The following is a 22,870-nucleotide window of genomic DNA, read 5'->3' as shown; positions in this document are numbered from 1 at the left end:
AGATTTTTCTTGCTCAAATTGGAAACTGCCTTCCATGATACTTCCTTGTGTGCTCCTTTTTTTTTCTTTTAACATCATTATTAAATATTTTGTGAATGTTCCCTGCAGGTGATATTTGATGGTGAAGAGGCCGTGGATGATGGAGGCGTTAGTAAAGAATTCTTTCTTTTGCTTCTCAAAGAACTCCTGAACCCCATCTACGGAATGTTTACAGTCTACCCAGAATCCAACCTGCTCTGGTTTTCAGACATAGTAAGTGCATTAGCTTTATACAACCTATTAAATGATAATAAATTATTTTACAGCTTTGCTCAGCAGATACTCTAAATGCTTTCTAAAGCTTTGCACCCACTTCTGTGCAGCATTGCATATAGAGTTCTCCAAATGTTCTGCCACATCCCCACCTAAAAGTTCTTACTTTCTTACACTATTGCAAGATTATGGGAAAACTTCCTCCTCCTTCCAGTTGGCACACTGAGCAGGCTAAAATCCAAGCTGCAAAACATTGATGTGTATCTGTAACTTAACATATGCCTAAAGCTCCAAGAAAATAAGTTAGTGTTTGGGCACCCTGCTTATTTTATCTGTATCATTTTCCTTAATGGATGGAAAACATTGGGTACAGTAGAAAATGCTATTAAGGTCTCAAAACCACAAATAAAACCAAAAAGCCTAGAACAGTGGAGATTCATGTGTAAACACCAGATCTCCAGGTTGCAGTACATTAATTCATGCTGATTTTCACTTTCTGAATGGGCTGTTTTAATATTTTAAATGTTTTAAATAAGGAAACACTTTAATAATAAATGATTGCTGACATAACACTAGTTGTACCAACAGTATGCATATACAATGTGTTATGTCAGAAGTAATTGAATAGCACAACTGCTGAATGGGGAGGAACAGCAGCTACGTGTATTACAGCAAACTTATGGCCAAAGAAATTTCTCCTAAAACAAAATACTGGAATTCACCGATGGAAGAGCTATTTATTCACTCCCTGGCTCCGGTTTAGATACAAATGCCCAGCTTTTTTATGAGTATAGTCACTTCTCCAGAACAAGTGCACACTCAGGAAATAGATCAAATAAAAATCAAGGCACGTTTATCTCTTCGACAGGTTCACTTTAACATTGTGATTTTGTGACATATTTCTCAATTTGTACTTCTGCATAAGCATTTACTCTCAGTATTGTTCATCCCTTTTTCTTTTGCATTTGATAAAAAAACTCACTTTTTACCCCTTTGTGCTGTAACTTGGAGAAAGGTTCCGGTCCCAAGACCAGTACTCAAGCTGTAAATCCCTATTACACTAACAGCCCGGCCTTCTGGGGAATGCTGAATTTTGCAGTTTGACATAACTATCTCCTATTAACATCATTAAATCTCCTTAGCAGCATACAGGTTGGGAATAGATAAAATGACACGTGTTATTACACTTATTTCAACTTATTCAAGTTATTGAAACAATGTATATGATTTCTATTAAAGTGAAATATTCAATTAAATTGCATTTAGTCCGCCTTTAAAACTACCAAACAGGACCGCTTTATTTATAACATTGTAAAGTCAAGTTCCCAGGCACTTTCATTGTTGCAATTATAAGTAGTCTGAAAGTCTGCCAACAGCTGATCAGACCGCTTCTTTATTTTTAAAGGAACTAAACCCAAAAGTGTCTGAAACAAAAAAAAATACACTTATCTTCAATCCCGCAGGGCAGTTTAATCCATCTGGAGGTCTCTTCCACTGGGTCCCGCATCATCCCAGCATCTGTTCGCGAGCCGGGTCGCCACCATCTTCGTTTTTTTCTTCCGGGTTTCTCATCCTACGTCACCTGACCTAGGCACGAGATCGGGTGACGTAGGATGGAAAAAAAAAAAACTTGGCGACCTCATTGCGCATGCGTGGGATCAGCAAATTTTTTCCCCCCCACGAAAAGGCTCCTTTTACTCATGCCCAGGATGCTCTCAGAATGCCTGATGTAGGTATCCCGGGAGGCTTTGCGCTCCCATTCATTCTCGATCGCCTAGATGGTCGAGAATTAGGAGCGGTTGCACTTAAAAAAAAAAAAACAACAGAATTTTAACATACCATAAGGGTTGTCTACCCTTTTATGTAAAGTGAAAGTTCTGAGTTTAGGTACGCTTTAATATCGAGCAATGATAAAGCTAGACAGAGAGTCCCAACTAAAATTTGAACTAGTTCCCCTTAAATGCGGTGAAACAAAAAACAGGGATTTTAATATAGCAGCCTATTTATAAAAACTAACAACTTTAATAATAACTGTACTCCACTCTTAACAACTCTTGAATACAATTGACTGTTTTTATTTAGTAAATGATAAGCTCATATAAGCATTGACTGATTGTTTGTAAGTGTGAATGCAACCACCTGGTAATTATTCTTGAAACTGCTTTTCATGAATTGGTTCTTACCATGTTGTTTTTCCTCTAGTGTTTTGTAGAACATAACTGGTTCCATCTGATCGGCATCATGTGTGGTTTAGCCATCTATAACTTCACAGTGGTTGATCTTCATTTCCCATTAGTGCTGTATAAGAAGCTCCTGAATGTTCCAGCAAACTTAGAGGACCTCAAGGAGTTGTCACCCACAGAAGGAAGGTATGTGGAGCAGGTTGTATAGCAATCTGACACGGGCAGATATTTGGTAAACTTTTTGCATTAGGAATATTTAATTTGAATATCCAAATATCTAAAAGTTGTCTTTAAGTAACGTAAAGTACATAAATATCAGGCAAGCATATGTAAATGCTCTTTAATCAGTACACCTAAGAACAAATAAGCAGTTGTGACAGCCATGTATTATTCTTCAAATACATTCTAAATGAGACATTGAAATAATTACTTTTTTGGAGATCATAAGTCTGTTCTCCCATAAGCAGCATGTCACATGACCAGCCCTGGGGCCACGGTTGTAACCAGATGAAGGACCACGATATAGATAGAGCTGATAATTGGCTGTGATTGGCTAAAGATTATTAGAGAACTAGAGAAGACAGTAATGTGATAGATCTCATGGCTGTGCTCTTATCCAATCATGGAGCTGCCTTTGTGCAACATTATGGGTTTTCTTGTGATGCAGTCATACTGCTGATTTATGAATTAACCCAAAAGTCCTAAGCCATTTGTTTCTGTGTGTATTAATATTATTCTGTCATCCCTCTAGGAGCCTACAACAACTTCTAGACTATCCAGGAGAAGATGTTGAGGAAACTTTCTGCCTTAATTTTACAGTAAGGATCTCTGTTGGACATTACAATATAATAATGTTACTATACACAATAACTTTCTGCTGATGACTTTTATTGTTATAGTGTAACTAGAGGATCATGCGAGGTGGAAGATCACATTGTCTTATAACCACTTCTCTGTGTGCTAATGCTAATTCTCAAATTCAAATTAAGAAATTCAAACTCAAGAACAAAAAAGTCATATATAGATAAATAAGGTGACTGCTTTACTTTTTTTTTTATTTTAGACTTAGTACATTTTCTTCATATACAGAAAAATATCTATTGATGCTTGAAATCTTTCTAACTTTCTGTGTAATTATCTGAAATCCCAAACAGTGTTATCAGCCTTACCAGTTTTCCTTTGCAATATTTGTAACGTTTTAATGTTTGTGTTTTTTAGATATGTCGGGAAAGTTACGGCCTGACTGAAATGAAACCTCTGGTGCCTGGAGGAGACAAAATCACTGTAAAGGAAGACAACAGGTTTGTTACATGAAAATACAGTGTACAGATAATGCAGGTAAATAAGAAAGCCGGCCAAATCCATCCATAAGGCTGGCTGCGTATAAGACATTTTTTAGCAAAGATTTACAGGGCAGTGTCTGAGCAATGTCATGCAGACACCACTACTTGATTTAGGAACCTTAATTTGAATTATTTTATACACAATTTAAAATATATTGATTATTTAATTCCCTGTTTTTTTATTTCAGGCAGGAGTTTGTTGACGCTTATGTCAACTATGTATTTAACCAGTCAGTGCAGGAATGGTATGAGGCATTCTCTACGGGATTCCTTAAAGTCTGCGGTGGGAAAGTGCTGGAGCTGTTCCAGCCATCTGAACTGAGAGCCATGGTTGTTGGGAGCAGCAACTACAACTGGCAGGAACTAGAAGAGGTGAGCATGAAGGCACAGGATACTGGGGTAATTTAGGTAACTTTTGGCACTCGGCTTCTAAAACAAAACCTCCTGAAAAATGGAGATTAAGACAATAATAAATATGCTTTGACTGCAGCACAGAGTGAAGAAACAGCACTTACAGAATTGGGTATTAATGTATGTGTATATATTTACAGTATATGTTTTATATTGTAGTATTGTGTAGACCTTTACAAAGGTTTATTATTGGAATACACATGAAAGCTAGTGAGCTACAAAAAGCAAGACTTTATTTTTGTGTTGTTTTTTTTCTAGAATGCCATCTACAAGGGGGACTACTCCGCAGAGCACCCAACGATGAGGATGTTCTGGGAAACATTCCATGAATTCTCCCTGGAGCAGAAGAAAAAGTTTCTGTGTAAGCTATGCATTTATTTTTTATGTAAGAGATTGTGCAGGTATAGTGGATATAGAGCATTGTATATTTTTAAATGCTCAGTATTTAAATATAGCATGAATAGTAGATTTAATGCGATTTTACAGAAATGTTAGTAAGTTCCTAGCATGAAGGTGGTATATTAGATGATGGGATATCAGAAAGGAAGCAAATAGGTGAATGTCATTGGCATGTTTTACTTATACTTATAATGTTGGCCCCACCTCTCTGATGTAGAAGCTCTGCATAGGATCCAGGTTGAGACTTGAAACTTACACAGGGCTGAGAACCCCTCATGGTCCCTTATGACAGCTCTGGGTGCCTGAGTGGCCATTCTCTGGGAGTAAGTTGCATGTTCTGCATGCCCCATAGTGCCTAAATTGTTAATAAGTCTAGCTTCAGAGTAGCTTTATAAAGGGCCTTGGTCGTTCCCATCGCCATGCCATAATTAACACAGGCTGTAAATAGAAAATATTAAGTAGTAATACATTTTACACAGTAAAAACACCATAACAAAACCTGAATACTTCTTCGCTTGTAATCCATTTAATTCTAACTTGTTGTCTTCTCAGTGTTTCTCACCGGCAGTGACCGTATCCCTATCTATGGCATGTCCAGCCTCCATATCATTATCCAGTCCACATCCAGCAGTGAGGACTACCTACCTGTGGCACACACATGCTACAACCTGCTGGACCTACCCAAGTACAGCAACAAGGAAACCCTCAGGAAAAGACTCAATCAAGCCATAGATCATTATGAGGGCTTCAGCCTAGCTTAAGAAGTAGCCTTTTGTTTCTGAGCTTCCCTTGATTAAAATGCACTTTACCTCTTATGGGCTTATTTAATATTATTGTAAAATACACCCAATGTTGTATACATTTTAAAAGAAATTGTCCTGTTTCTATTTTTGTAAAAGAACCAAAATGTAAAGAAGAAATCCCATGTGGGAAAAATTCCCAATATTTTCACTTTTTTATGATTTTGTTTTGTCTTTCTTTTAAGTGATCTCTTTTGTCGTTGCCATTTTTTATGTTTGTTTGGTAAAAGCCGTTTTATTAAAATGTGACATTTTTTTCAGCTTTGCTAAAGCAGGACTGGATGGTCTATGTTTGATTTAAGTTGGTCTGTGAGCACTGAGCAATTATGAAACATCCATCCTTCATCTAAATAGCCATTTTAAATCTATTTTAGGTTTAAGAATTGTATAGTTTTTGAAAACTTTGATTAAATCTCAGCTGTTGTTCTCTCTTGGAGTTCCCTGTTAAGTGGTGCATAAAGAGCATTGGTTGCTGATTGGTCTCTTTCTGTAATCATGGTTAGTACACTTATTTGCAGGAATGTTTTGTGGTATCTGAGAGAGTACTGATGTTTCTCCAATGTTCTTCCTCATCTTAATGTGTTCCTATGGAAAACTACTGCAGTCTACATGGGTAGATGGTTCAGTGTTAATGAACGCTGATTGGATTATTAGAACACAAGAACACATTAGAACACCCCAGAAAAGTGACCAAACATTTACCATGCTCCTATGTTTGACAACAAGCTCATAGAGAGGTTTTTGATGGATCCATATTTTATCTTTTATATGGACACATCTAGTTTTTCCTATGCAGAACACAAACAGCGCTGGTCTAGAGCTGGCACACAAAACATTGCCACAAATATCAATACACACTGTTGCAGGCCTTTGCAGGTTATACTGTAAGAACATTTCTGTAAATGATACTACCAGGGACAGATTCTCCGAGTTCAATGCAGTATTGTCTGATCACACAGACTGTTCTGATTATTTACACATCATTTTCAATCCTGTATCAGATAAAGTATATCATGCACTTTCTGTAATTTACCAACTGTATCTCAAAGTTTCATATGTTGATAATTTGTAAACATGAAAAATACTGCCATGTTTAAAAGAATGACTGTGGTGCAATGTAAAGGGAAATCACAACATTACTTTGAGTTATGTAGAATATCATAATCAAGCCTTCAAATAAAAATGTTTTTTTTTTTAAATCTGGTGTTTCTGCATACTTTATTGGACTGATAGTTGTCTGAAATGTAAACCTGCAGCATATTCAATGTGCCAAATTTCAGTTCTGCTTTCCAAAAGTAAGAAGGGATGTAAATTGTTATGAACTACACTTTTTTCATACAGTTTAGAGATGATTATTGTAAAGACTTACAGACCTTATAAAACATACAAAATGGCTGCTTGAGAACCTGGGAGGGCAAGAAACCACCTTCATCTAGGCTAATACAAATCTACATAGACTTACATTCTCTCTACAGCCAATGTGTATTGTGTCAAACAAGTTGGTACAGAGAGGTTTGCCAAATCCTAGTGTTATGGGTAAAATACAGCACAATGAGAAGCTTATCCATGCAAGCTACATAAATTACAGGCCACTGTAGTTATTATTGATGCTTTTTCCACAGGGTACTAGAATTGGAATTTTGTTCATTCCAATATCTGTATGCTTGTTTCAAGGTGAATAACTTAGAAAAGTACAAAGCCAGAAACAGCAACTTGTATTCTTAGCAGTATTTTCAGCAGTGGTATCTTTTAGATTTTAGTGCTTTAACATGAAACATGTTGGGCAGAGTCAGTGTCATACCTGGAGACAGGTGGGTATCTATGTTCCATTGGAGAGTATAGTGGCATTGGTACAATGATCAGTCCTTAAATAGCACATTGGAATAATGTTAGTTTTTATGTAATAAACGGTTTAATGTCTTTTACACCATGCAAACCATTATCTTTTGAGCTGAATGGTTATGTTTGTATGTCTCACTCATGACAAAAGAGAAATAGTGAGTGGGAGGACAAGTACATTCAGATCTTCCTGTAATAAGGGGTGAAAGTTTTTTTGATTTTTTTAATTTTGAGTTCTTTCATTTTGGGAGTCTATAGCATGGACAAGTTTGGTTGTTTGAATGAACTTGCTACATAAAAAACTGCACTTTGCAGTCACATAGTGCTTTATAATATAATTCATTTTTATTTCAGCACAGCATTGTATTATTTATTGAACAATCCACTGACTTGTATTTCACTTTTGTAAAAAATTACCTCTAAGGATCATTAACCAGTAATGGGTAAACATTCTAGCACCAACAGCGCATTAAATATTCTGAAGCTGTACCAACAACAGAAAAGGTCAGAAATAATCAGCCATCTAACAAATGACCTTAGTCAGAAGTTATTTTCACGTGCCCGGCTCTCTGGAGTAAGATATTGTTGTCATTGTTTTCAGCTTACTGTAAAATATTGAGGTCAGTTTGTGATTATATAGGTTCTAATCTTGGTAAGTATTTTGTGAGATCTTTACTCAAATGAATGAGAACGTGTCTTTCATTGGATTTTTCATCTGACTTAACATTTCCTGTTCCCCGCTCATTCCCAGAAGGTTGTAAAGTATTTCTGAGAATTAAAGCTGAAAAAAACCCAGAGGCAATGTTACAAGACTGTGCCAAGTTCACACAATATAAAGTTGACTAGGTGACCACAGGATAACTAAAGACTGAAACATCTCTTTGTTATGGGATCTAGTTTAAAGGCAGAGTTCTATATTAGGATTTGAAAGAACTATAACTTCAAGTAAACACTTTTTCATAAACCCATAGCAAGAACAGCATCCAAATAATATGCAATGAGTCATGGCCACCTATGGGTTTAAAGAATCCATGTTAGGGTAGGAAGATTTCAGAGTGCTCCTTTAAAGTTTCTGCATCTTGTCCCTTCTGCAGTAAGCATTCCTACCTGCCTGATCACCATCCTCTTCTGTCAAAATATGGCTGTATATGAGCAGCTCAGCGAAGGAAGCCAGGCTTCCCCTGCAGAGGCTGGGTCTGAATGAAATTCTGTGCACTTGAGCGAGAGTTACATCATTCCGGACCAGTCAATCAAGATGGCTGTAGTTTAAAACAAGGAAGAAAAGGAAAAAGATGACAGAACCCTGCAAAGGAACAGGGACAGCGGAGTGTGTTTTAAAAATCAGGTAGGTAAGGTATTTCCCCTCCTATTGTGTGTTAATTCCCCCACCTACTAGATTGTAAGCTCTTTGGGGCAGGGTCCTCCCCTGCTCCTGTGTGACTGTCTATCTATCTGTCATTTGCAACCACTATTTAATGTACAGCTCTGCCTAATATGTTGGCGCTATATAAATCCTGTTTATTAATAATGTGATTTTATTGCAGGAAAGGGACACCACCTATGCTTTGGATTATTGTTTTACTGCATGGCCCATTTTCGGACAAGCTTTAGCTGCTGCAGAGACAACCTCACATTTGACTTTAGAATACTGTGGTATACTAAGGAGTTCACAGTCAAATTATTGACTGCAAGGTGTCAGGAGGCCCTGTAGCTGTAAACTAGCCCAAGTCATAACCCATGCATCATTGTGCTTGACAGTTATGAAGTTTTCTGCTGTGTTTGGTTTTAGAAAGAAGAGACTTTCCCCTAGTAACCTTTCCAAACAAACCATACTAGTTAAGTTTTTAACATTTACCATGCTGAGGCCTGTAGAGTCCGAGATGTAACACTTTTTTTTTTTTTCTGAGCATTGTACGGTTTGACGTTGGGCTGAATTTGCTAGGACATCCGCTGTTGTGAGGATTGGTAACTTCCTTGTTTTTCAATAATGATCATTCTCACTGTACAAATATGAATTTTAAAATATTCAGAAATGGCCTTACAACCCTTCCCAAACCGATGGGTAGCAACAATTGTTTCCCTAAAATCATTGCTGATGTCTTTCCTCCTTGGTATAGTGTTAACACACACCTGAATGCTCAGATCAGCAAACTGCCAAAACGTCTGCTACTTACCTTCTTCATTCCTATGTAAGTGGTAAGAGTATAATGTATCACACACTGATTATGCATTTTGACTTTGTTTTTGTTAAATAAATGTCACTGTCTAATTTTATGTGTTGTTCATGTGTGGTTGTATTTGCCTCAGTATTCTTTTCTTATGTCTGGATACCCAAAATTTAGCATTGAAAGAGTATGTACTTTCTTTTCCTATGACTGTATATGAAAAATAAGTTAAGATACCCATGCAAGCCAGGATTTCTTTTTCAGAGGACTTGTATCCACATGTGGCTAAGTAGTCTTGTTATGCTCCAGGTATAGGACAGTATGGAATCCTATGAATTAGGTACCCCAGTGTTCATGAAACCTAAACTAAGCCAAGAATAAAGAGGTTCACACCTCCTCCTGATTTATAAACCTTGTAGAGGTATAAAGCCAAAAGGAAGGCGTAGCGAAGGTCACATTTTTCTATGTCATCTGTATGAAAACCAATCCACTGAGTTCTAAGTGACTTAAAGAATTAGAAGAATCTAGAAGTCTAATAGACAGCTACTTGTTTACATGGCAATACTACCAAATGGGGGCAATCTTTCAGGTGCAATGTCAGCAATTTACAGCAAATGGTGATATTTTCAGTCACTGCTTATACCATAGAAAATGTTTTTCCATCCCTTTGTCTTTGTCACTGTGTGTAAAAGACAAATAACAGTGGGATCCAGTAGATTAAATTCTTTATTATGAAAAATCCATTGGTTACACAGCACTTCAGCACAGCACTTCATACTTTAGGTTTGTAATGATTTAGAACAGCAGTGCCTAAGCTTTTTTCACCCGACATCGGGATAAAACTCATGGGCCACAATGCAAATAAACATTAAAGATGTATGTTTAAACTAGAATAGTTTTAATTTTAATTGAAATGTTTTTAGTTACCATATTATACATGCACTAAATAAAAGTAATGACAAATCAAGAAATCTCTGCAATGCAAACTTCTTGGATCATCTTAAGGGCTGTACATCTCCTGTTCCTGAGAAATTAGGGTTGACAGAAGTTAAGTGACCAGCTATGTGTGACAGGGTAGGATGGTATGACAGGTATAGTTTTTCTGTGATGTGATGGCGCTGCAGCTAGAAAATTTTAGGGAGAGTTAGCCACAAGAACCCCCCACTTATCCTACATTTTATTATACCTACAGCTCCCTTTCAGGAGAAATTGGGATTCAAAGATAAACTAATAAGATTATATGTGACAGGGCACATGGTAGGGATACAATTTGTGGGATTTTATCCTACATTTCCCTTCCTCTACTGTTAGAGATCTTGGGATTCACAGAAGGTAAATGGCCAGCACAGTATGACTGGAATAGTTTTTCATATTTTGTGATGGCACGGTAGTGATGAAATTTTACACGAGGAAGGGGTAACCGCATTGCAACCTTACCGCCAACCTGAATGCAGCCTTGCAGTTTTGTGAACTTTAGGGGTACCACAGGGCACAGACAATTGGCAGTACCCTGTTTTTCATTGACATGCGAGTTGCCCCCAGGGGTCCACAACATGCAAACTCAATTTAGGGACCCTGGTCTTGAAATAGCCCACCTAATGTGAAAAAATCCCTGTTAGAATTTTTTGCTTGTGACCCCCTATCTGGCAACTTGTTACACGTAGACAGTGTTTAAATTTAGTTTTGCAGCTCTTAGGGTCCCGTGTGTACCCTGAAAATTTCTAATTTCTATGACAATCAGTGAAGAAGATATGAGGACTTGGGGATAATGACAGCTGCTTGAACAACAGACACAGATCTCATGTTGCTGCTGTACGAATATCTCACAGTACAACATGGTCGGGGAGTAACTCCCTCTCGCAGCACAACCTGGAGAGGAGAGGTCCAGATGTGACAGCTCCTCGGGCAGGATGTGGCCCGCAGGCCATAATTTAGAACAATGGTCCTGAACCTTTCTCTGCACCACAAACTGGTGGGAGGGGGTGGAGTTGTGGAAGGCAGGGTTGAAGGATCTGTGTCCTCTCTCCTGTCATTTGGTTCAAGCCAATCACACAAATGAAGACAGGAGAAAAGACACAGATCCTTCCTCTCACAGCAAACCAGGATGACCGCAGCCTGCTTTCCGTCTGCAGCCCAGTGGTTGGGCATGTGGGTACACTGAATTGTTCATCAGAAATCTGTCAGGTTTAAAGCACAGTTTGTTGTCCCTTTTAAGAAGAGTTCCATTTATCTCTCTCCCAGTGATAAAGATGAGAATTTCCCTGTGGGGGACACAATACAGACAATGTTACCATTGTCACATACCTTTAAATCATCCACATTTGCTGCATTCAAAAATAGCTTTTATTTTTTATACAAAATACAAAATGTACACTTGGTTCTCTTTCTGATACACATACAAAAAGACATATCTATCCATTCCATACAAAACAGCTTGAAAATACTATGAGCATGGAACTCGAAGGTCCAAAACATACATAGTTAAGAGCATTGTACAATTGTTGTGCAACATACAATATTATCAATGGCTGTTTAATATATTGTTTTCATTGAAGCTCTAAAATCACCAGTTTCTGCTACTTGGAGTTGCAAAATTTTCAATCCACTGCAATTTGTATATTTGTGTGTGAATATATATATATATATATATATATATACATACATACATACATATACATACATACACACACATTTATTTATATATATTTATAACCAAGCACATTGCCGGTATATTACAAAGCATATATAAACAGTCAGATGTAGTTCTGTATACAGTATGACCGTGGGTGTGTGATTACATAACAAGATATTGATATCACAGAACAACAGTTGCTAAGGCCAATATGTCTTTGGATGAAATTCAATGCCTTATAACGTGTTCTCCCAACCAAACCTCCATGCTGTAACCTTATCAGAAAAAATACAAGCCACATAAGCTCTTTTTACCAAACCCTTTGTTTGCCACCAACTAGAACTGGCATGCATCAGATCAGATATTTTTTGAGGGGCTTAAAGTTTGAAAACTGCATTGGACAGTGACTTCTTAAAATAGGCCTCATTCATCATTCATGAATCAAAAATGCTCTCTACTAGCCACAAAACAGTAAAACTAAATGTTGCAAGTTGTTACAAAGTAACACTATAATACCCTCTATCTGTAAGCCATTCTTAGTCATTAGAGGAGGAGACAAAAAGCAAGAACAGCTTTGGTCCCTGACATGGATGATCTTCCTGCAGGTTAGGGCTGCTGGGTTACTGTTGCAATAAAGGTCTATTGGGAGGGTTCTAAGATACATTGCTCAGTGACTACCCACACCCCTGCTACTTGACTATAGACTCTGTAAATATGCTGTTGTTGCCGATATAATTACAAAATAATAATGATATAAAATACTTTGGGTCCAGGGTCCCACTAAAACGTGATGACTATACCCTAGCAAACAGATTTGTTAATGTCATGATTAGCCAAGAGCTGAGAAACTTTTTAAAAAAGGGCAGTTCTTTTAATTAAAAATATAATAATCCCTAAATATTGAATGTAAATATTGTAGTCACTAGTGCAAGTATGCCAAGCTTATAACACAGGGCTCAGTCCAGGTATCTTCATTCGCCCCACCTCTCAGGTCCATTGTGCAGTATACAAAAGGGTATGCCAATAAATCTCAATGCAGTCTGTGCATATACATTTTTATTATAGCTAATATAAGTTTGGCCAATTTAAAGACATTTTGAAGCAATGATGGCAAATGAAATTAATTAGTTTGCTTTATACGTTGTATATTAGCTTATTTTGTTTGCTAGTTTGAACATTTTACAGCGTAAAGAGAAAGGTGGGACAGTGCAGTAGAAATTAGCCCGTAGTTTAAACCAGAAAAAATAGGGATTCTAAGAAGTAAGCTTCATGTACAGCAATGCTGTCCGGTCCTAAAAGTAAAAGCTGCCCTACGGTATAGTGGTTCTTAGATTGTGGGATCTTTCTCTACCACTCGTCCTACAAAGGTTTCCAAACACTGCCAGGTATGAAAAAGACTGGCTGACTGGATTTTAGAACCTAATACACTTTTTTAGATCTTTCCAGATGAATGCAGGATTTGGGGCAGGTTACATAAAGGACCCGAAGGACAAACCATAGTCACTAATTATTATGGCCAAAGCACAGAAACCCCCCTAAGCAAAATGGAAGCTTTGCTGTGTACTGACCATTAGTCCTAGCCTTCCAGAGCACACAAAGATTGAACTGTTATGATCACGGTTATTATTCAATACAGCAAGCTTATAAACAAATTGATTATATCTGCTATTCCAGCATGCTGAGCAACATCATTTTGTTGGTATACACCCTTTATACATTTAGGTAATAAAGACAAACAATCAAAACAGGAAATCGGTAAGAGTGGATTAATAGAAGTCATGTGGTTTAAAATAGCCTCTACACGTAAAAATCCTGTAAATATTCTTTCTGCAAATCAAGTTTTTATTTATTTTCAAAAACACTTGATAACAAACCATTTTCTTTTGGAAAACAATATTAAGTGCAATTATCTTTCCCATCACCACCAATATATGCATGTACAGAATAAATGGGCTTATTCATCAAGGCAAACAGTGTGCAAAGTACAGTAACCCATATTAATCTGAAACCTGTTTTATCACGTACTGCTGCTGCACTTGTAAATCATCACTGCTCTTTGTACTCTTAGGAAATAAGCCTGCAATTTTCCTTTACAGGCATTGGTCAAACACTTTACATAAAACATGTTCAAGATTGTCTGTCACCCATCAGTGTCTATGTGTGTATATGGTTAAAATTGATTCAAACACACAGTGATAAACACCTACCTGAGACTTTTTCCAAAACTCAACCATTGTGCTCAGTAAAGCAAAGCCAGACTACCTACCCATCCTATACTGAAATGGAAGAGCTGGCTTGAGAATTGATAGAAGAGGATGCCACTAACAAAGGAAAGTGGTATTAAAGTGTAAAAAAATATACATGTTTTTGTGTAAAGAATATTTGTCACTAGACTTTAAAGATCCATCAGTACTGTAAAATCTGCAATAATAGGATGTAGGAAGATTCCCTTGCATGATTTTACAGCGAGCAGGTTTTATGGCTCCAATCTGTAGGAACTGCAAGCAGTTACCAGGGAAACCAGCTCCCTGACCGTGAAGTCAGCTCTGCTACCTCTAACAAAAATATACTTTTACGCTGTAGAGGCCGGACCATAATGCAATAATTGTGATCAATGGGAGTCCTAACATACTATAATATCATTGGAAGCTGGCTGGATGCACCATGCCTACAGCTTGGACACACAACTGCTACCTATATTAGTAAACAGACACTTAGTACCATCAAAAATGTTTGATTTTCTAATAAAAAAATACTATGCAACATTGCAGGTGTGGGGGTCTGGTATATTCAGAATAATGCAATCTCTTTGTTAAAAGTTATTTATAAAATAACTGGTTTCATGTAGTAAAATATGGGACTAGATGTATGAAGATAAATTATGCCACTTATTACAGAAAGTCCTACTACTACTTTGTAGTGTCAAGACAATTACATAAACTTTTGGACTGAAAAGTGTAGATTACATATAATATATAATGCTAGCTGCCTGAGACTCAATCTGATTAATACCAGTTTTTACTGCTAAAGTTTACCAATACTGAACATATAGACTTCACTTGCTGTGCGCTAGTTTTAGGTTAGCATATTTTGCTTTATGAATGTGCCTCTGAAATGTCTTCACGTTTGAAAGGAAAAAAAGGGTCCTGAAGAAATGAAGCAGCAAGCTTTGCATCCAAAAGGAGAGCAAGTTACTAAAGTAAGTACCTTGCATGTCTTATTTGTGACATGTGAAAAACCGATGAATCGATATTAACCCATCAGTCACCACTGACTTTATTTTACATATTGCCAACAACTGTGTGCTGTAAATATCAAACACACATCAGCAGTTTACTTTATCTAAAGAAAAGGACATTTTAATTTCTTTTTTTTTTGTATGGGTTATTGTACTTTGCTTTATAAAACAAAGGCTTCTCCTATTACTTTGCTATAACTGACACACGTCAGACAGTTTTTGTTAATAGTATCAATGCAACTGCAGTTAAAAAAAATGAAAGCTTCCTGACCAATGCTGTACTACAAGGATAGACTCATTTCTACCTCATGACGTGTCATGATCATTTGAAAGATCTAGCATGAAACACCTAAAAGAAAGGGTAATTCTCTCCAAATTTGTACACAAACCCCAGCTTTTTTTTCGAGTTGCGAGTTTGATCATTCGCATGAGATTATAAAGTCTTGTATGGAGTTGTCCTATCTTTTTGGTACGTAGGTGTCCACAGTGTTGAGATTAAAAATGGTAGAACTGGAGTTAAGTTCTTGAATATTTACGTTCAAGCAGAGAGCTGCTGGTATCCTGAATGGGTAAAACAAGTCCTGGTGATTTTGAAGGTCACATGAAATGTAAAAGGACAGGAAAACACACAAGTAATAGGTTTCTATTGGTGGATCACAGAAGTCTGATTAAAGCATGTAGCCTAACTGGAGATGTAACATTATAAATTACAGTCATAGTAAAAAGAAGAAAGTGCATGCTGCAGAAAAAAGGGGAGGGGGCCAGACAGATCTCTACCCCCAAAGACCTTAATCAATATGTCATACATTGACAAGATTCATAGCAAAAGATCATTTGGTAAGAACCGTTTATCAGAGACCAAGCAGTTGGTGTGAGCTAGTTGTCAGAAACTGCTCATTTGAATGTCCTTTGTCTTCTCAGTCTTCTTGATCGGTTGCTTTTCCAACATGAAACTCTGGTTCTATAAAGATCTAATGCAAGGCTGTTCGATATCAGATACCACAGATGACGACTAGTGTCACTGACAAAGAACCAAGTAGTGTTAAAATGAGGTATTAGCTTGCCCAGGATATTCGTTCATATCCTTCCTTAGAACAAAGGTTCATGTCCAAGCCCATCCTTATTGGGATGAGAAATCAATATATTGGAACCAGTGTAAGATCACGGTTGGGAGGTCCTTGACCAAAGTTGTAGTTTCAGTTTATAATAAAATAAAAAAGTAGCAGAAACAGAGGAACTGGACTACAGATCCCACCTCTACTTATACGTCCAGTGGCTGCATATTGTTTTCACTGTTAGTCGTACCTTGAGATGGAGTGTATCAGGCCTCCTATTACATCCAGCCAAGTAGGGTAATGACACCCTTCCAGCCACCTTGTGCAATTTAAAACCGGCCATTCTGAAACTGTCTGCTTTATAGGCCAAGTTCTACACATTCAGACAGGTTAGCCCCTCTTGGCAATCCATTCATTCTCAGAGATTCGGGTCCTGAGATAACAAAAAAATGATCCAGGCTAAAAAAAGAAAGACCCATTACACGGTTTGTGAACAGCCTCGTTTGCTTATTAAGACCTCCAGCAGCCGGATTTTGGCCTTCATGTGTTTATACTCGCTGTACTCTTCTACCATTGGAGACCGATCTTCCTTTTGAACATTTCTATAAAGAATAAAAGTACATATATGAAAAAGGGGTTTGAAATGCAACACTGAAAAAACTAAGCATTCTAAAAAAGATGAAAAGCATAGCACGGTTCTTAGGCACATACACATTTTAGACAACACTTCACCTGTCTGAACAGATTATACGCCTAGGAGAAACTTAAAAGAACCACCTTATAACGGCATCCAAAACTGATGAGATGTTTCTGGTTCAGAAGCCTTAACCAATTCACTAACCTATAATCATTAGCCAGCTCCCTTTTGACTTTTTGAAGTTTAAGGTAACCCCAACTTTTCACAAAAAGGTAATACTATCACTTATCTTTAACTCTTAACCAGACTGTGGACAATTCCTGGGACAATAGTACTAAAAAATATACAGTGGCCAACACAAAAACTGCTTTAACATATGAATAACAATGTTGACATGTTGTCCATGCAGGTCATTCAAGGTTTATTCCAACATTGGATAGGAGTGTATGGAAGTGGGCTAAAACAACCAGTGGTTTCTAAGTACCCTTTGGCGACCCTTGTGGCACGATTCTTTACCTGAAGATCCTGGTTCTTTTCTCTTTACTGATAAAGACCCTAAATAAAAATTAAAGCCTATGACAAACAAGATGAGACACTCTTGGACTTGATTTGATGTTTTTACATAGGATTTTAATATAAAAATTGAGATAATTCTTTAAAGAATTACCTCATAGTATTTTAATATAAAAACTTAACTGGATGCAAGGAGAAAGCTATAGTGTTTTTAACCAAGAATAGCTTGTGACATTGTCATCACCTGGGGCTGGACAATTAGAGCACTGGAAGCAGCAGTAACATAACAAAGCCTGACAAGCAGAACAGTCGTACAGTTTTGTAGTGACAAATGAAAGACAAGCCTGAAGCCTAAATACTGCAGAGAGGCAAGTGAACAGTACACAGACACTAATTAGAATTAGCATGATGTCTGTTCAGAATGCATAATGGCATAGACAGGTTTTTCAAGTGGCAGAGGTTGGCAAAAGTTTTGTACAAGCAAGGAATTCTCAGAATAAAATGACTGCTGAATGACCTGCGTATATCCAATCCACTCACCTTCCATTTTGTCTGAAAAAGTTGTCCTCAAAATCTCTTAGTTTTTTTCGGATCCTCTTTTTCTCTTCCCTTGCTTCTTGGAGCTGTTCAATAAGTTCTGGCCTGTATGCGGAACATAATAATGCAAAATATAAATTAGGTTATACAACTGACTGAATACTAACTGGTGACAAGCTTTAAAACAAGAAGAAAGCATCAATGTCTGCTTTATAAGTAAGCGCTGTATAGTGTATTAGTTTAAAGTGCTTTTCCAAGCACTAATGGGTCCTGTAGACTGTATTTCTGCTCTGCCTTTGTTAATAAAATAATGTAGTCCAAAACAGCCAACAAACACCAAATTAAGTATCCCATTCCAGCTGAAAACCACCATATTACACATGCAGACAGCCACTGGTTTTGATGTTGAGGATATTAATACTGATCACTATTGTTCATCCTATCCACAGACTCCTGTCCTAAGGACATTTAAATAGGCCCTGCAAGTCATAGAAAATTTTACCCCATTTCACAAATCCATGTTTACACTTTTTATACATTAAGAAAAAAGGTTTCAAAATGCAACACATACACAGATGCAGAGTGAAGATTGCCCAATCCAAGGTCTTGACTACTCTTTGTTGGGGTTTTGTCATCAACCGGGGACACAAAGCCATCTGCTTCATCCTCAATTTGATCCAAGAAGCTTCTTACAGTAAAACCTGGCTTCATGGTTACTGCAAAATCATTATTCACATTGCAGTCATCTTCAGATCCTTCTTCTTCCTCCTGTACAACAATTGGGGAGAAAACAAAGCTTAATATTACCTGCAAAGTTTGGGGATAAGCGGTAGAAAACCAATAAACCACTGCAAACCAAAAGAGGAAATAAAACTAAAGCACAAACCCAAGTCTCGTGTTTTGTGATTACTGAAAAAGTATTTGTCAAAATTGGAAATATACAGTATTCAAAAATAATAAAGCAATGTAACAAAAATGTTGTTGCACTCAAAATCCAGGGAGCTGACTATGGCCAATGAAGAAGAAATAATATTGCTTTCTTTATATGATCCTTCTACGTTAAACATCGATAAGGTCACATTGTTAAGTCTTTACCCTTGTCAAACCTCCAGCTTGAGAATATACATAGACATAGCTGGATCTTATCTTTTCATCTGAGGGACTGAAACCTTCGACAAGCAAAAACTAGTTCTATAAACTTAGGCTAGGTAGGGGATCCATGATAAAATGTGTATTTTGTTGACAAAACTTTATCTTTTTAGCGTCAGGTGAAGACAGAAGAAAAAACCTGAATGTCGAACCCCACAAAATATGTTCTACCTTAGAAAAAATTCAATAAAGAAAACTAACCACATATTTTATACGTCAGCTTTGAATCCACAGCCATGTGCTCAATTAGCTCTTTTCTGGATACTGATTCAGGACTCATCTTTGGGCTACTCAGGTTCAAATTGTTCAAGAGAAAAGCCCAATTCACATTAAAAAGCAATGTTGTTGAATATGTGCTTGTGATCATGAATATCTAGTTAAGAAAGGTAATACACAAGAAATAAAACTTTGCCTTGGTTGGTTGCTGAAAGGGACCCAGGGACCAAATTAAAAACTTGAGAAAAAAAGCAAAATCAAGTATTTTGTGCTTAACTTAAGGTGCTCTTTCATTTCCCAAATTGATTTGTATATGGCTGCTCTATAGCTAGGTTTTAAAGACGCTCCATCTAAACCAGAGGATAGGCAAACTAATGGCAATTCAGGATCCCCCTAACCCTAAATCAGCTAAATCTTATAGTTAGTCTCTGTACCGTGATAAAATATATTCTGGTACACTTGCTGCCTGCCTGGCTCATGGGATTTGTAAATACCTAGTGGAAAACATACATCACAATATAAACATTTTGTTAGCAGCTTCAAGAATTCTTTAAGAAAAAAATGTGTGTGTGTGTGTGTGTGTGTTGGGAAACAGGAAAGGGGGGTGTGTCTGATCCAGGTGAGGTCAGCATGCTTCAAAATAAGTTTTTTGGGGATGGGGATGGAAACATATAAAGCAATCATACATTAATGAGGCAGTCTGCAGGGAAAGCATTTTTATTCTTCTAAACCACAAAGATCATTTTAAGCAGTAAGTAAAACATATTGTTTAGCAAACATAAGTGCAAGATAAACAAAGAAGGAAGACAAAGCAAAAACATGGAAAAATAAAGCAAGAAGCTGTGAAAATCATCTCAAACTCTGAACACAAAAGCAAACACAATCAAAGTGGTGGGCAATGTATGGAAGCTCATAGACAACCGGCTGGACTCTACTGATTTCTGAGAAGCACCGCAAGAAATCAAGGCACTGATTACAAGGGAACAATCAATATTAGGGGGGTTGATTGCTTGGGGAGGGTTTGGATGCAGATTTAGCAGTTATTTGTCATAAGCAGCTGAAGTCTTAGGATTACCTCCTTGAAGAAGGATGCTGTTTCACCTTCGATTATTGGCTGCAGCAAAGGACTTCTCCGCTTGCTTGAGGGGGATCCCTGTGATGAGTGTTAACAAGTATGTTACACCAGAAATCCCTGACTATCAAAACATCCCGCACTTAACAGCTATAACATCTACTGCTCCAATCTGGACAGGCAGAGTACATGAAAGCCTCCAAGAGACCATATAATTGTAAAAGCCAGCGTTTAAAAACACATTCATGGAGCATTATTACAACTAAGTAATAAAAAACACTTTCATCAGTACACAGTTCTAGTTTTATACCTTGCTATAAAACTAATCTATGCAGATACTTTGTTTATATAAAAACTGTAACAGGTATAGAGGGGCTAAGAAGAAAATTGAGGAAATGGATCATTTAAATGTACATCCTAACAGGAAAGCCTTTAAACCAGACTTTCAAAACTTGTCACAGGCAAATTTATCACTAGCTGGCACACATCTCATAGAAGACGACTAATTGCTCCTACAACAGTGAAGTCTATAGGTTACTACACTGAATGACACCAAAACAAATATGTGAACTTGTAGCAGCGGCATGATCAGGTTGGAACTTTATACAAACATGAAGAACGGAAAAAATGGTCTGTTGCCCAGGGTAATCAGATATTATCTCTCTTTTTTTTTTTTTTTTTTTAGAGTCACTGGTCCAACGGGCTAATAAAAAAAAATCACAGCAAATCTAGGATTTACTCTTCTTGAACTAGATTCCACTGTTCCTAATAATTAATGAGTGACCGTGTTTAATCCCAATAATAACCTGATACCGGGGAGTTTAATAGGACAATGCCCATCGGCTTTTTTAGATCACTCATCAAAGCTTCTGTCAGAGCAAGTGTACATGAAGTCCACATTCTTCAAATGTTTCTCTAGATTGTTCCTTGATATAGGATTAAATGGCCACCTTGGACAGGTGTCCCATTTCTAGACATCATTTGCCAAAACAGAAGAGAAGGAATGTAACACGAAGAACTCAGCGTGTATTTTTAACACGCATAAATACTAAATAACACACAAATCATGCATTAATACCAGCTACAAGACACAAAGAAAAGCGATTTTTTTAGAACATATAAGCTGTACAGCCCAGCTTTGCGTGAAAAAATTTTCTAAAAAATATAAAAAATTTTTTTAACCATTTGGAGTTGGTCCACCCAAAACTGATTGACATTTAGATTGAATGAAGTAACTTCTGCTACTACAATCAAGGGAGGATAGAAAGGGGGAAATAATACAATGGGGAAAGGCAGCTGGATAGAGCTGAAGGTTTAGGTACAATGTGCTGATTGCTGCGGCATCTAATAGGTATCTGTCAGGACAGAAATATTGGAGCTACCATTGCTAAATCTCTGTGGTGTAGTCACCATTTCCCTGCTTTCATTACTTGATGAATCACTGACCCAGAACAAGCCGGGGCTGTTAGGTGTTCAAGCATCTGCTCTAAACATGAATATTACAAGACAGTAAGAAGGAGAAGGATAACAGCACCCCCCGCTTTTAGCAATCATAGCTCCAATATTTCTATCCTGATAAGTGCCTTTTAATAAGGCAGTGTGCGCCTCCACACATCAGTCTCTGTTTTAGAGTTTTTATATTGTGAGTGACTAGAACCTTGCAGGGCACATACCCAAGGGAACCTGATAACCCCAGGGATGTGAGTACTCAGATGCCATGTAACCAGAATTAATGCTTCTGAACGACACAGGGTATCTTACCCAAGTCCAATTTTGAATGATATATGTAAACTACAGTATGAGGATACTAAGGCATGTATAAGCTCAATAATTGATGTTAATGTTAAGTTTGTATAACAAACCCATGTCCACCAGGGAAATAACAAAAACAAGGAAGAGGTTGCTAGGGGTTAACTGAGTCATGAGCATTATGTGCCTTTCTGGTTTAAGTGACACCAGTAATCTTTCTGGGCGTATTTACACTGACCACTAAACTACTGTGCTGTACTATGAGCTGTGGCTTTAGTAATTATATTAGGGTTTCCCTGAGGACATGAAAGTTACTTCAAGGGGTTCCCTATGTTAAAAAGGTTGGGAAACACTGCTCTACTTGGTAATTGTACAACTTTACTTCATGAACTAACCTCAAGTCATTTTAAGGTCCAATTGATTCTTTTACCATTACTCAGGAGAATATGCCTGCTACATGACTTGACGGTTCACAACATTCTCACTCCAAATTTTTTTTCCATGGTCAACATGTAAATGTGTACTTTTGTATAATGCACTGTAATTTGTATCTGATGTGTGATTTCTATAGGTTTAGTGCTAAATATGCACAAATATGATGACAAATGATAAACAATACAATAACTCCAAAAAACTATTAGTGTTCTCCCCAGAAAAACTCTAGCTGGGTGGCCTGAAAA

The 22,870-nt window shown here is 37.3% G+C and overlaps 2 protein-coding genes and 1 long non-coding RNA gene across 6 annotated transcripts in view; 2 read left to right on the top strand and 1 right to left on the bottom strand.

Moving 5' to 3' along the window:
* HERC3 (HECT and RLD domain containing E3 ubiquitin protein ligase 3) overlaps positions 1–6,587 on the top strand; it is a 34,709-nt gene extending 28,122 nt beyond the window's left edge. Inside the window, exons 19-25 of the mRNA XM_072405511.1 lie at positions 109–252; positions 2,455–2,621; positions 3,187–3,253; positions 3,654–3,736; positions 3,967–4,150; positions 4,448–4,550; positions 5,141–6,587. Coding sequence (XP_072261612.1) covers positions 109–252; positions 2,455–2,621; positions 3,187–3,253; positions 3,654–3,736; positions 3,967–4,150; positions 4,448–4,550; positions 5,141–5,349 — 957 coding nt within the window. The 3' untranslated portion in view covers positions 5,350–6,587. The remainder of the gene's footprint in view (positions 1–108; positions 253–2,454; positions 2,622–3,186; positions 3,254–3,653; positions 3,737–3,966; positions 4,151–4,447; positions 4,551–5,140) is intronic.
* Positions 6,588–8,102: 1,515 nt separating this feature from the next.
* Positions 8,103–9,501, top strand: LOC140327760 (uncharacterized). Its single transcript, XR_011920108.1, has 2 exons — positions 8,103–8,572; positions 8,772–9,501. It is a non-coding gene; the product is annotated as an uncharacterized lncRNA (long non-coding RNA).
* A 2,211-nt stretch (positions 9,502–11,712) lies between these two features.
* FAM13A (family with sequence similarity 13 member A) overlaps positions 11,713–22,870 on the bottom strand; it is a 107,131-nt gene continuing 95,973 nt past the window's right edge. For 3 of the 4 annotated variants that reach the window (XM_072405506.1, XM_072405508.1, XM_072405509.1), the window contains 4 exons: positions 20,445–20,522; positions 18,576–18,772; positions 18,008–18,109; positions 11,713–16,919 (listed from right to left, as the gene is read on the bottom strand). In XM_072405506.1, coding sequence (XP_072261607.1) covers positions 16,796–16,919; positions 18,008–18,109; positions 18,576–18,772; positions 20,445–20,522 — 501 coding nt within the window. In that variant the 3' untranslated portion in view covers positions 11,713–16,795. The remainder of the gene's footprint in view (positions 16,920–18,007; positions 18,110–18,575; positions 18,773–20,444; positions 20,523–22,870) is intronic. The other variant, XM_072405507.1, reaches the window with a different exon arrangement.

Source organism: Pyxicephalus adspersus, chromosome 3, assembly GCF_032062135.1.
Source record: "Pyxicephalus adspersus chromosome 3, UCB_Pads_2.0, whole genome shotgun sequence".
In the NCBI taxonomy this organism is placed as follows: domain Eukaryota; kingdom Metazoa; phylum Chordata; class Amphibia; order Anura; family Pyxicephalidae; genus Pyxicephalus; species Pyxicephalus adspersus.
This window is presented reverse-complemented; position numbering and strand designations above follow the sequence as displayed.